Here is a 13,566-nt window from a genome sequence, read left to right as displayed (position 1 = left end):
AACATCTATCTCTATCCTTTCAGTTAAGATGGAAAGAGCCGTGGCTCTCTATCGGCCTCAGCACCTCTGGCTCTTTTTTGTTAAGGGGCATTGTTATCTTTCCGTGACGCATTGGAAACAAGTTTGAAGTCGTCTGGTCTGGGTATAGAGCACTGCGGGGGACAAGCTGGCTAGTCCTTTCTCCAGATATTACTTTATTGGCAGCACTGATTGCTTCTGGGACCTTTTTTGAGTGTAGAGGAGTAGCTCATGTTTAGATGAGTGTCACTGAAGATCTGTTCGTATTCGATTTATCATCTTTTTTTATGCTTTCCTCTAGGCTCCATTACAATATATTCTATTACTTGTATCTGATGGAGAACTCTTGTTCTGCTGTTAAGACCGTAGAGCAGGCAGTGCCCGGTTTGCCATGCGTGAGAGACCTCTGGTCCAGGTAACACTCATGTATTGGTTGTGATAATATTAATTAGATGCATTTATAACCATCATCGGCCCACGTTCAAGAGTCAAGGAGACAAACCAGCCTTCAGACACTTACGTGTATGCTGTTCTTTTGTCTGCCTACGTGCCAGCTGATCCTGTACGTGAACCCCAGTCATTAGCTAACCATTTGGAGGGGAAGAATGGTCCATAAGCTAGAGCCCAATTCAGTTCTTGCTCTGCCAGTAGCATCCCTTTTGACCCCGGGAAAATCCCGTAGCAGTTCTGTGCCTCGGTTCCCCATCTGTGAAATGGGGCTAGTCATGCTTCCCTATATCTCAGGGTAGTTGTGGAGACAACTGCATTAGACGTTAGCAACATTTGGACACTGGTGACAAGCCATAAACAGATGTTTCCTCCTGCCTGGGTTCCATCTTTGATTTTTATTTCTCAGCCACGACTCCCATTTTTTTGCCTTGGAAATCTCCGTTAAGTAACGACTCTGTCACAGGGGCAGCTGGTAGGAATGGACGTGTTCTGCGCATGGCGCTGTGTTCGACGAGGGTTTCAACGAAGCCAGAGGGAGCACACACAGTGATGCACCCCACCAAGGGCAGCCCTGTGGAAAGAAATGGCTTGCTCTGGAAAATTTACTTTCAATTACAAACATAATGCCATTGCCTGGCAAACCGAATTGCTTTTGCAAATGTTAATTAAACCTCACAGCTCCCTCGTGAGAAAAGGATTAATTATCCTCTCATTCGGAGTGGGAACGGAGGCACAGAGAGGTTGAGGGTCCAATTTTCAAAGCAGCCTGACTTCCCTGATCAAAGATGGCTATGGAGACAGAGTCCAGGTGATCTTCGAGGGGTCTGAGGCTCCCTGCAACTCAAGGTGTGTCTGTGCCATCTCTGTACCACGCTCAAAAGTGCTGTTGACATGCACACGTCCCAGCTCACTACTGCTTTGCACGCGTGCAATACACCACCTCTGCTCAATCCTAGAGCTGGGCTGGAGCATGCGCTCAGGACCAGGGAAGTTATTATGGTGTTGCCTGCATTACTGCTGCAATGGATGCTGGCATCCCGCGCTCTCCAGTCCACAGGCACGCTTCAGGGCTGGAAGTTTGCAAGGGAAACCATTCCAAAATGACCCCTGTGCGTTCATCTCAAACCCTCAGTCTCCAGCAGAGTGGACAGCAGAGCGGAGGGTGACACTTGAGCAGCCTCAGGGATGCATTTCTAGTGTGGGGTGTCTCTGCAGGAGCCACCCAGTGCCAGGACCTGCTGTGGCAGCGGTACAGACAAGCCCTGCATTGCCCCATCCTTGAGACTTGCCACAAGCAGAGCAGCCGCGAGCAGCGGTGACACAGAGGAGGCATCAGCCCAAGCCACTTCCGCAGGCAGGAGTTGGTGGCTGAGGGACATTAGAAGCTTTTTGAAAAGCTTGAACCTTGAGCAAGCCCCCACCCCTTTTCAGTCATCTCCAGCTGGATTGCTTTTCCCATCCTTATTATTTGCCATAGTTACTTGCCTACTACATACTGTCAAATAAGACATGTTTGGGAAGGCAGAATGAAGGGCGGTGGTAGGGGGGAAACCTTTTCTGTGTAACCAGACTATTCGCAATCCGTTTCCTTGTTTAAGACATGCACCCTGATTTTTTTTTTTATCACTTCTTTTTGGGGAGGAAGGTGACTGGTATGTGATTAAATAAGGTAATTGCTCCAAAAACTGGGCTTTCACTCGGTCCAAACCGACGGCCTTGCTCCGTGTCTCGGCTGTCTTTGGGCTCGTGGCCTCGCCCTCCGTCTGTTCTTCCTCTCGCCTCTCTCCATTCCAGCTCTTCCAAAATGAGGGCTCTGCAGCTCTTTGATCACACCCCTCTTGCCTTTATTTTCCTATTTGTTTCTATTTTTATTGTGTCATTATGCAACAGAATCACATATTTTTTTTTTTCCAATCTTTATAACTTTGTTTTTCTTTTCAGGAGTAAACTTGATTTAAAATTAACCCATGAACAGCAAAGGATCCTGAAACATGAAATTAAACCAGGTCATATAGTCAAAATCATGGCATTTGCAGGTAAGAAACCTGACAGGGCTCCAAGGCACAGGGATATCTGGGCCAAAAAAAATAGCAAATTGGGCACTGACGTGAACTCCCATCCTGCTTCATTTTTCCTCTTCTGGAGCTGTGGGGGTTGATACTTGAGCACTAGGGCACTGGGCTTAATAGCGCAGGGGGGCTTTTCCCATTCTTCATTCTTACAAATGCAGCAAACTGCTTATATGTAGCACAAGGATTACCATATTTACTTGCATATTGCACAGCCCTGAATAAGATGCAAATCTTATTGTGGGGAGAGTATGGATGGTCTTACATGTCCCTTGGGGGCTGGAGGCTCTGGCCATGCAACAGGGGGACAGGGTCATCTTAGCAGCCTCACTCCCCCTCCTCTATGGAAGATGCTGCTGCAACAGCTACAGGTGTAACTTTTCCACAGCCTAATTGTATGTGAACCAACACTATAAAAATCTTAATTCTACCGTAGCCACGATGGGATAAAACAGTAGTCACTGGCTGCGCAGCAGGGGAGAGGGGAGCGAGGCTGAAAATGGGGCTCTAGCTTCCAGCCCATGCAGAGTTTCTTCATTTAGGACACGCAGCCCGATTTTCCTTAGCTCATTTTTCAGAAAAAGGTGTGTGTGGTATGGGTATGAATACAGTAATTAAGCAAGATGGACTTTCCTGGAGAAATAAAATACAAGCACATATAAGCAGGGAGGAAAAAGCCCGTGAGAACACTAGTTCATAACTCCAGCTCCCCATGCAGTTACAATAAGAGACACCTCCTTTCACAACCGCACAAAAAAAAAAAGAGAGAAAATGAAGGTCAGTACATTTCAAAAAAGAAATAATCCTCTGGATGGACCTTAGCATTGCCATAAAATCAGGAGATTCAGTTGAGGGTCATTGCGCTAGGCGATGAATGGTCAGGTACCAACGGCAGTCCTTGCCCTGGAGAACGGGCATACCAGGATATGATACAGCCGACGGATGTAATAGCTGGAAAAGAGGTGGGAGATGGGGTGTCACAGGGAAAGCAATTAATTATGCATGGAAAATGGCAATCGCAGCTTGCCACCTGCCCAGATAACTGTTGGGACATCATTGCCTGAGAGTATTATCAAGGCAAATAAGGAAGTAGGGATATTTGAGAGAGCTGGGCCATTTTATGGCTGATTGTAACAGTGGTGGCCACAGGTTGGGCTTGTCGGGGCTGGCTTGGCCGCGTGGCTCCTGTTCATTTCGGCGGATGCTGCGCGTGGCTGAGAGCCCTGGATGAGGAGGTCCAGGGGATAGCCGGGCTGGAGCATTTGTGTCCCTCTTTCTTCTTTCCTCCAGGTACTGGAAAGACCTCGACTCTGATCAAGTACGCAGAGAAATTTTCCAACCTTAATTTCCTGTATGTGGCATTTAACAAATCCATTGTGGAAAATGGGAAGAAGGTTTTCCCCCATAACGTCACCTGCAAGACTTTCCACTCGTTAGCTTTTGCGACTTTTGGCAAACAGTAAGTAGCAGCTTTCCCTGTCCCCTGGTTTTAGGCGCTGGGCCACCTTTAAAATATAGGTGTGTGTCCACTGCCTCCTTGTGACTCTACCAAGGGCTGTTCTCCAGGATCGACTGAGGACATCACGGGGGTGGGGAGCTGGCACGCTTGCCCCATTATTATCTGTGTCTCCTCTGAAAACCCTGTCTTCGCATCATGTTTCTAGATCCATACGTTTTGCAGAAGGGAGGCATTGGGTATCTTTTGAGGAATGCCTGCTAACTACCTGTTTGAATTGCCTTTCTGCTTAGACTTAACTTGTCCTGTGTTTCTTAATACAGAAAATAAGTTAATCGCGCGCTCTCCTGAACTGGGATCTCAGGCATGGTCTCATTCAGTTGCACCAGTGTGAATTCATTCAGTTAAGGCCCTCTGCAGATACTCTCGCCGTTGCATTTAAACCTGGCATCAGCTGATTTAGCTCTAGCACCGTACAGTACTGGGTTTTGCTTGGGTTTAACTAAATTGGCCTCAAGCTGTTTGCCATTTGAAACGAGAGCCGCTGTGACTGTAGACCATGCATGAGCAAATGGATACCAGAGTGAGGTACTGCAGGGTCAGCCAGGGCATGCGCATACAGTGCGTCGCTGTGTTCATTGTCTCTGTGCATCCCCTTATCCTGTGACAAGTGCAGAACAACTCAGCCTTTTTTGACTGGGGGAAGCTACCTTGCATTTAACTCGGGTCAAGAGCACATGAAAAGTCACCACGGCGTAGCTAACACACTGTAAGTTCACCCCCCAGCTTCCCGCATGGTGACTTGTTCGAGTACCCATGCCCTGACGCCTGAGCTATCCTGGACCAAATTTTGTAGTATACACGTGTCCACTATAGGTGCAAAAAGATGGCAGTCCGCAGGTGGTGAAGCTGTAGCAGCATCCTTTTCCCACATCTGGACACAACTGTGCTGGCAGAATCACAGCTACGCTTCTGGCGTGTAGGAGGGAGTTGGTGTAGTTAACGCCACTGAAAACCTCCTTCTCCTTGACCGCTAGGAGGCAACTACATCCCCATAACGTAGACAAGCCCTGAAAAGGGAGGGCATCTTTTTTTATTCTTATTATTTGGTCGGTTTTGAGCTCTTGTGAAGGCCTGTTTAGCTCAAAGACCACTATAAAGGATTGGAAAGGAAACCTCTTTTTGTTGAAGAGTCTGTATCTTCCTTATGTGAGAACTCAAAACCATCTTGTCCAGGTCCCTCACAAAAACCTTCAGCAGAATGGAAGCAATCTGCCTTAATAATCCTTTGAAATAATCTTTCAGGATTGCTTAGCTATCATAAGGACTTAAAACAAACAAAAAAAGGCACAAACTCAGGGTTTTCAACCCTTTATGCCACCTTCACACCTGTCTGCCACTAGAAACGGTTGAACCCTGTCGTACAAAATGGTCCAGTGGGTTGGTTGTTATTAGCCTTGTGGCCTCGGGACACCTGGGTTCGGTTCCCTGCCCTGCCGTAGATTAACTGTGGGACTTTGGCAGGTAGGTTTGCTGTGCAGGCAGTGCCGTGGCAGCAGGAGATAAGACCTGGTGGCAGAGCTGTGTCCAGAGTTGGGCACGGGGATGGATGGTATAGCCATGTTGGCTTAGGGAGGAAGGGACATGATCTTACATCCCCGGTTGGCATATTGGTGCTATAAACTGTGTAGTGCAGACCAGATCTTAGGTGATTTGTGCTCTTAATTTTTTCATACATGGGGGCAAGAGCATTTCCCCGTTCACAGGGGTGAAGGAAAGGCAGCTATAACAAACCCTACCTCCTTAACGTGGACTGTTGGAGGCCTTTAGATGGATCCTCTCCTCTCCTTAGCATCCCAGTAATAGAAGGAAAAGCTAGATGATGCCTCCTGTCGGGCTTTGTCCAGTCTAACCGTGCCTTCCTGTCCATAACGCAGATATAAAGAAAAAGGCAAGCTGAACTTCTCCAAGCTGTCGCCTTACACGATCAGCTTCCAACTCAAAACCCGCCAGGGGCAGTCTCTGTTCGTGCGGGGGAAGACGGTCACTCAGACGCTCGAGAGCTTTTTCTCCTCTTCAGATGAGTTCATATCCACAGAGCACACTCCCATATGGTGCAAAAATACACATGGGATGCGGGTCCTTGTCACCGAGGGGGAGAAGAGTGTGAGTCTCGGGGATGAGGCGTGCGTTTAGCTGGGAGGGGGGTAAAGCAGGCGTTGCAGTGGGAATGTGTCTCGAGGGTGCTTTTATTTCAGCAATTGGAAACTACAGATTGAACAGGTTTTCCTGCATCCCTGAGTTTGTCTGTGCCAAGAGGGATGTGGCTTCCTGTGTGGTTGTGCGAGCAGTCAAGACAGGAAACCCGTGACACTTCTGTCCAAAGCCCTTTAAAACCAGTTAGAAGCATAGGGTTGGAGGGGAGCTCATAAGGTCACATCTAGTCCAACGCCCTGCTGCAAGCAGGACCAGCCCCAACTACAGCATCCCAGCCAAGGCTTTGTCTAGTTGGGTCTTCAAAACCTCCAAGGATGGAGAGTCCACCACCTCTCTGGGTGACCTGCTCCAATGCTTTACCACCCTCCTCGTGAGGAAGTTCATCCTATAGCTAACTTAAATTTTCTTCGCTGCAACGTGAGCCCATTGCTCCTTCTTCTGTCATCCGCCCCCACTGAGATCAGTCCAGCTCCATCCTTTTTGCAACCCCCTGCAGGTAGAGGTTTCCAGCAGCCTTTTAGCTGAGGTCCAGCATCAGCCCCTTATGTACGTAGTTCTCTTTCTTCAGGGTCAGGAAAAGAAAAATCCTCTGCGTTTGTATTTCAAAACTTGTAGTAGAGGTGATGGCTTTTATTAAACTAAATTTTGCCTTTAGACCAATACAGCTACAACCTGGATACTTGCGTTTTTGTGAACATTTGGAAGTCCTTCAGATGCTCCAGTGCTGACAGTGAAATAGAAATGAAGACCTGTATTGACAATGCTCAGATCGGTCTTAAGAAGCCAGCTTAGCTCAGTCCTCCACCAAGGGGTTGCATAGCAGAGCAATTTTAGACAGTAGCTAGTTTTGGAGGGATTTTATATGGATTTTTTTTTACCTTCCCATGCCCTGCTTTTGAGCAGTTATGTTAAAATTCCATCATTTTTAAACATTAGGGAAAAAGTAAGAAAATAACAGATTTTTTTTTTCCCTTAACATTTGTGTGTGCTTTGATTTGTCTGTAACTATTATTCGGGGTGTTGTTTTCCTCGTGTTTAATTTTTGACTTTGTCATCCAGGTAGCTAGCTGATGCTCGGTTCCAAGCCCCAAAGGCTGTCGGCTGGTAAAGTAAAACCTCACAACACGCAGTCTTTCAGGTTAATTTCCTGCTAAGCACAAGTTTAACCCTCCATAGTCAGGGACTGACTGAAAAAGGTCCAGTGGGTTTGTATGAACCTTTCAGCTCTAGTTCACCAGTTCAAATCCAAGTGAGATCAAAGGGAAGGAGGGTGGTCAAGCACTGCGACAGGTTACCCAGAGAGACTCAAATCTCCATCCTTGGAGGTTTTTAAGACAAAGCCCTGGCTGGGATGATGTAGTTGGGGCTGGCCCTACTTGGAGCTGGACGTGACCTCCCGAGGTCCCTTCCCACCCTCGTTTTCTTCGGTTCTATGAAAACAGTTGACAAACTCATCTCACAGTGGCTACTGAATGGTTGCATGTTGGGAATTGAGCTGGAGCCAGTCCCATGACAAGTACCTGCCCATAATAATACGTGTACAAGTAGGCCTAATAGGTAGTTTCACTAGAGAGGCCGAAAAAGGAACAGATGTGAAAAAACAAGCCCCCCCCCCAGGACTGTTGACATGCAAAAACTTAATTGGGACCTACATTTTATAGGTAATGGCTGTTGAACAGGATTGGGCGAGAAAAACAGATGGTCCAGTGCATGGGTTACTCCTTCCTGATGTGCAGATCCTGAATTTTTTGTTGTTTTGGTGGAGTTTTTACTTGTGTTTTGTTTGCGGGGGGGGTTGCTTGCTGGTTTTAATTCACTTATTTGTGGCCTGGTGGACACGTGGCTTTGGGGACAGACAGGAGAGGACAGAGATTTAGCAAATCACTTTAGAGAGTTGTTTGCAAAGGGAAACATGACCAGGGAAGAGGACGGGGATGGAGACATCTATCCCAAAAACCTAGGAGTACTTTCAGGGCTATCTGAGAAGTTTAAATATGAAGAGACATTGAGGAAATGGCTGGAGCAATAATGCAATTAGATATTGCTGTATCCAGGCTTGCTATCCAAGTCCTAACAAGATCTTAACCCAGGAGAACAGAAAGACATTTTTGTGCCTGGAAATTTTACCTGGTTCCTTGTGACGTTGCTTTCTAGATCATTGTCGAGGAAGCAAGACGGATATGGGACAATATGAAGGCGCTGAACAGAGCTACAGAAATGAACTGCAAAATAACGTGTGATGGTACGTGGCTTGCGAGAATACCGTGACCTGGCTTGTAGATAACCTTACAGGTGGGCTACTGATAGAAGAGGCAGGTCTACAGCCCAAGTCTTTTATTACTTACACCCCCAAACAGAAAAATAAGCACTCATCCCAAAGCCCATCAGGTTTCCCATGACAGCACAACATGGAGAACAAAAACCTATACCAGGCGGGGAGACTCATGGTTGGCAGGGGGGGAGGAGGATGACAAACAGATTGGCAGCAGGTTGTCTTGCATTTTGCTGAGTTCTCCAAGTTTCCCTCTAGCCCAGATCCTATATTTATACATGGCTGATTATATTCTAATACATGTTCTGTAATGCATTTTATTTACATTTCTTTCTACTACTGAAACTTTTGGGGCTGGAACAAACCAGATCGCTTGCGGACTCGGAAAGGGTTGATTAGTTGGGATTGATGCACGTGTGAAAGTTATGCTTCTCTAGAGGAGAAGATTCCTCTTCTTTTTGCAACGCTGTTCAACACCGTCCCATTTCTTCTTTACCTTAGTTTACAGTCTTCTCTGAAAAGGCTGCTTTGTGTTTACAATTTTACTTAAGAAACCTAACAAAGTAATAGCTATTCCAGCAAAACAAGATCTAATGCATGTGGTTACACCAGTCATTGCTGTAAGCTATGATGTAATATATTTGGATCATCCAATTCAAGGCCTAGCGCTCTGTTTAATTACTGGTGTAGCCGGAGAGGTTGATGGCAGCCTTTACTTTGCTGACCCACCTGGTTGTCAGCCTGCAAAGATTCACCCTGCGGGCACTGAGACAGGCTTTGAGGCTGCCTGCTTAGCTACACTTCTGCAGATGGACCTACGCCCCTGAAAATGGCCAGTGCTAATAACAATACACACGTTAAAAGCCAAGCCCTCAATTTGAAAAGCAGCAGTAAAAGAGAAAATAGACAACACTTTTTTTAATTGATGCATGTAAGTCATGCCCAAGTGGACTATTTTGGGGAGATATACCTACTGTTTTCCTGGGGGGGGGGCGTTGCTTTGTGCATACAACAGCTCTTGAAGTGTACTTGGTATCACTGCTTTCCCTTTCCAGTCCTTTTCTTCTTTGGCTATTTGCAACCAGGAAGCAGCAAAGATGATAGTAACATAAAGGAACTGAAAAAGCATATTTGAAAACCCACCAGCCCTTTCAGGGCAACTTGTGGCCAGGAGATGGGACTTTTAAGTTGGTCTTTTAAAAACTGGATTTTAAGTGGGCGGCAAACAGACTGAAACAGTGGGTCTCTAGTTAGGATTTTTGAACATCTAAATTACATCGTCTGTTTGTTCTTCCAGGGTACTTGAAACTTTGGCAGCTTAGCAAGCCACAGCTGTCGGGATATCACGCCATATTTGTCGATGAGGCGCAAGACTGCACTCCAGGTGAGCGATGGCAGGTGACAGGAATCGCTAGCACTTCTCGGTGGTTTGCAGACGTTAATCGCCGTGAGAACATCAGCATGCCTATTCTGGGCTGTCGGTGACGGTGGCAGGTAGCAGATACATGTTTTTGCTTGCTTTTAAAACAACTGTCTGATAACTTCATCAGATGCCTCCTCATCCTTCCACGAGGAAACGCAGCTGAAGAACCATCCCCTATTCAAGTTTTTCTCTTTGTGACTCCAAAGACCTCTGTTTTGTCCTCCTTGCTTGTCGCTTTTCCATGTGGAAGCTGCTCCACATCCCTTCTCATCGGCCGTATTGCTCCCATTTTCCTAGTTGAAGTGGGTCGGGCATATAATTTCTCGGTCTGTGTTTGACTCACCAGGCCAGGCTCTTGGAACTGCATCCGTAACTGGTCAGGTGTGCATATGGGAAGATGCGAGGTGGGGTCACTCTTGAGCAAAGAGGGAGGTTTTGATGCATCTCACTGATTTTAAGCAGTGCCTATGGGTCTGCTAAGCCCATGCCAAGCAATGTTGAAACCTCTAAGGGACATGCCTTCTTCTGGAGAAATCTGTGTCTGAATAAAGCAGGACAGACAAAAGGTGATGAGATGGGACGGGCTTTTTCTCTTTGTAGGCTAGGGGGAACCAGAATAGAGAGGTGGAGCCGTTTGCACAGGGTTATCACATAGCGGGTGCATCTACACGTGCAATTAATGTGATACGATCAACTCCGGAGCAGTGTGCTCCAGAGTACACTGCTCCTGGGCGCAGTGTCTACATGTGTGCCTGGGACAGCAGCACTCTGAGCTGGGACGGAGCAGCCCCGGGCGGGCAGCAGGCTCAGGCGTCCGCCCCGGGCTGCAGGTGGTTGTGTCGGGTGACGGAGGGGCTGCATGGGGCACAAGAGTGCCCAAACCAGGGAGCTGTGTGGCCGACCCCCGAGCCTGCTGCCAGCCCAGGGCTGCTGCACCCTGGCTCAAAGTGCCGCTGTCCTAGTCACCATCTACACATGCATTGCAGCACAGTAAATGACTCTGCCATATGATAGCATTGTCCCTGACCGTACTATCGTATGGCGGAGTGAATTTACTGTGCCATAATACCGGTGCATGTGTAGATGGCGGTACTTTACTATGGAGCTAATCAGGCAACTCCACAGCAGATGCACCCAGAGAGTCCTTGTCGAAGCTGGGAATTTGAACCCAGATGCCCTGTGCCCCGGTTCAGTTAACCACAAAACCATCTGTTGGCCAAGCCAGAGGCTCAGTAAACTGACCAGAAAGGGTTAATTTAATAAGGGCTTTCCAAAAGAATTTTAAAAAACCAAACCCAAAAATACTGAAGTGACAGGGGGGAAAAAAAAAGGGTTTTGAGCTTGGTAGAAAACCAGAGCATGCGAATATGGTTGTTTTAAAGTGAAGATCTTGCTTTTTTAGGCAAAACAGGGAAACATGTGGATGCGCTGTGTTTAAGTTAAGTGCGTAGCCAGGATTCAGTTACTCGCAGGGTTTCGAAACTATAGGACTATGTGGTAAATAATAAGAAGCCAGAATACATAAATACTCAATTTAGGTAAGAAATGCTGAGGTTATTTGCCCCGATTCCCGCCGCCAGCAGTCCAATCGCTGTCTGAAAGTGAAGCATGGCTTCAGCCCTTTTATCCAGCTGAGGGCTTATTTCTCGGGTGGGAGCGGGGTGGAGCCTGCATGTTCATTTTGCACACTTCTTTGGCGTTTCCTCAACGCTTTGCTTTTTTTGCTTTCCTCAGCCATCATGAACGTGGTGCTGTCCCAGACCTGCGGAGTCATCTTCGTGGGGGACCCGCACCAGCAGATCTACTCCTTCCGAGGGGCTGTCAATGCACTTTTTGAAGTGCCGCACACTCACATCTACTATCTCACCCGGGTAAGGCTGGGGCACTGCATGTGCGTGTAGGGAAACGGGGGTTTCTGTCCTCTGCCATTGCATTCGCCGTTTCCCCGAAGGACATTTTGCATTAAGCTCTTAATACTTAGCAACCTTTTATAGGAGAAGCACGGTCCCTCTTTGAGAGACCTCTACCCATAGGAGCCGTTGAGGTTTACTTCTGTAGGGACGTTTCACTTAAGAAATGTTCATTTTATGCTTTCTTTACGTGCTTGTATTGGTGAATTATCCTGTTCTCCGGTACTGATGGGTGGGGCGGGGAGTGTGGGAGAGACCGCCGTGTCTGTTTAATGCTGATCTTTGGAAAAATAAAGTTGGAAAGCACCACGAGAGATCTAGTTTAGTGGGGGTAGCTTTTTTTGGCAAGAGTGCTGCCCCACACCCTCCCCGAGTGCCACACCAGTCCCCTTCCCCTGCCTGATCTGCTGGTCCTCTTTCTGCTCCCAGCCTGGTGCTCTCTGCCTGATCTGGCACTCTGCTCCCTGCCCAATTTGCTGCTTTGCTTTCTCCTTCCTGCTCTATCTGCTTCTGCGCTGCCTTTCCCTATCCCAGTCTGCTGAATACCACACACAGGGGCTTCCCATGTCACTTGTGACACCTGCAAGACAGGCTGGCTATCCCCAGTCTAGTCTGTTAGTTTGATGCCCTTGAAGTGACCTGGTGGTTCTTGGTTCAGAATATAGGTGTGGAAGGGACCTTCCAGGTAACGGAGTCCAAGTGCCCGTGCAACTAGCAGCGGTCATTTGGGTCTGCAAGAGCATCCAACCATCCATCCCCTTCCCCGCGTGTCAGCCCCTGACGAGCCACAAACAAGGAACACCCTGCAGAGGGCTGCGAGAAAAGAGCAGGAGAGAGAAGGGGCTGCCCATGCCTTGCCTTTACGTCCCGCTGGCTACAGCAACGAGCCCAGTGCTGCCTACGTGCGAACACCAGGATTCCCGACTACACCAGCCATAGCAGGGCTCCTAGCTATATACTCACAAGCTGCCTGCATCGAGTCATAGAGAAGTTGGATTGGAAGGGATCTCCAGAGATCGCATCTAGTCCAACCCCCTGCCTGAGACAGGATGAGCCCTGTCCAAACCATCCTGTACAAATCTAGCATCTAAACCAGGAGTGGGCAGTTGGAGGGATGCTTAATGAGTTTTGGGGACCTGTCGAGGACCACATCTGTCTCTGTGTGTGTCTCACTCTCTCCTATTCTCTGTTTGCTCTCTCTTTGTGTCTCTCTCTCCTCTTCCACCCACCCACTGCGGGGAAAGCCCTGCCTGGCTCCACAGGTGATGCCTGATGCTGCTGGGCCAAAGCACTCCTGCCTGCCCACTTGGCACCATGCAATGGCTCGGAGCACCCGGCCGCCTATGGGCCAGATCCAGCGAGTTGGTGGCCGTCCGCCCACAGGCCAGATCGGATGTGTTGGCATATTTTGCCTACCCCGATCTAAACTCTTCCTAAAACTACCATCAACCCACATGCAACACAAGACATCACACCTGAACCTGCCACAGGTAAAGCAGGGGAACCGCAGTGGCCAACGTCCTGTATTATCCTCGTGTAGGATTTTCCTCTGTTTTGCCTCATTCTGGTTATTTTTGTAGAGCTTCCGATTTGGTCCTGAAATAGCTTATGTTGGAGCTACCATCCTGGACGTCTGCAAGAAAGTCAGGAGTAAGATGTTAGTGGGCGGAGATCAAGAAGGTGAGATGTCACGTTGTGTTTGAACAGCGCCTTGCACAGTGCTGGGCCAGTCCCTACGTGCGGTAACTCAG

At 48.0% G+C, this 13,566-nt stretch overlaps 1 protein-coding gene across 3 annotated transcripts in view; it reads left to right on the top strand.

The window, feature by feature from the left end:
* The window catches only part of FBH1 (F-box DNA helicase 1), a 62,915-nt gene that overhangs the window by 12,232 nt on the left and 37,117 nt on the right, over nt 1–13,566 (top strand). For all 3 annotated transcript variants that reach the window (XR_009461479.1, XM_059725722.1, XM_059725721.1), the window contains exons 7-14: nt 320–433; nt 2,410–2,504; nt 3,828–3,996; nt 5,931–6,159; nt 8,365–8,452; nt 9,780–9,866; nt 11,640–11,776; nt 13,396–13,495. Coding sequence is in view for 2 of the 3 variants with exons in the window: in XM_059725722.1 (XP_059581705.1) it covers nt 320–433; nt 2,410–2,504; nt 3,828–3,996; nt 5,931–6,159; nt 8,365–8,452; nt 9,780–9,866; nt 11,640–11,776; nt 13,396–13,495 (1,019 nt within the window). In the remaining variant the exon portion in view is untranslated. The remainder of the gene's footprint in view (nt 1–319; nt 434–2,409; nt 2,505–3,827; nt 3,997–5,930; nt 6,160–8,364; nt 8,453–9,779; nt 9,867–11,639; nt 11,777–13,395; nt 13,496–13,566) is intronic.

The sequence above is a fragment of the Alligator mississippiensis genome, chromosome 4, assembly GCF_030867095.1.
Source record: "Alligator mississippiensis isolate rAllMis1 chromosome 4, rAllMis1, whole genome shotgun sequence".
Taxonomy (NCBI): domain Eukaryota; kingdom Metazoa; phylum Chordata; order Crocodylia; family Alligatoridae; genus Alligator; species Alligator mississippiensis.
The sequence above is the reverse complement of the archived record's forward strand: the minus strand, read 5'-3'. Positions and strand labels throughout refer to the sequence as shown.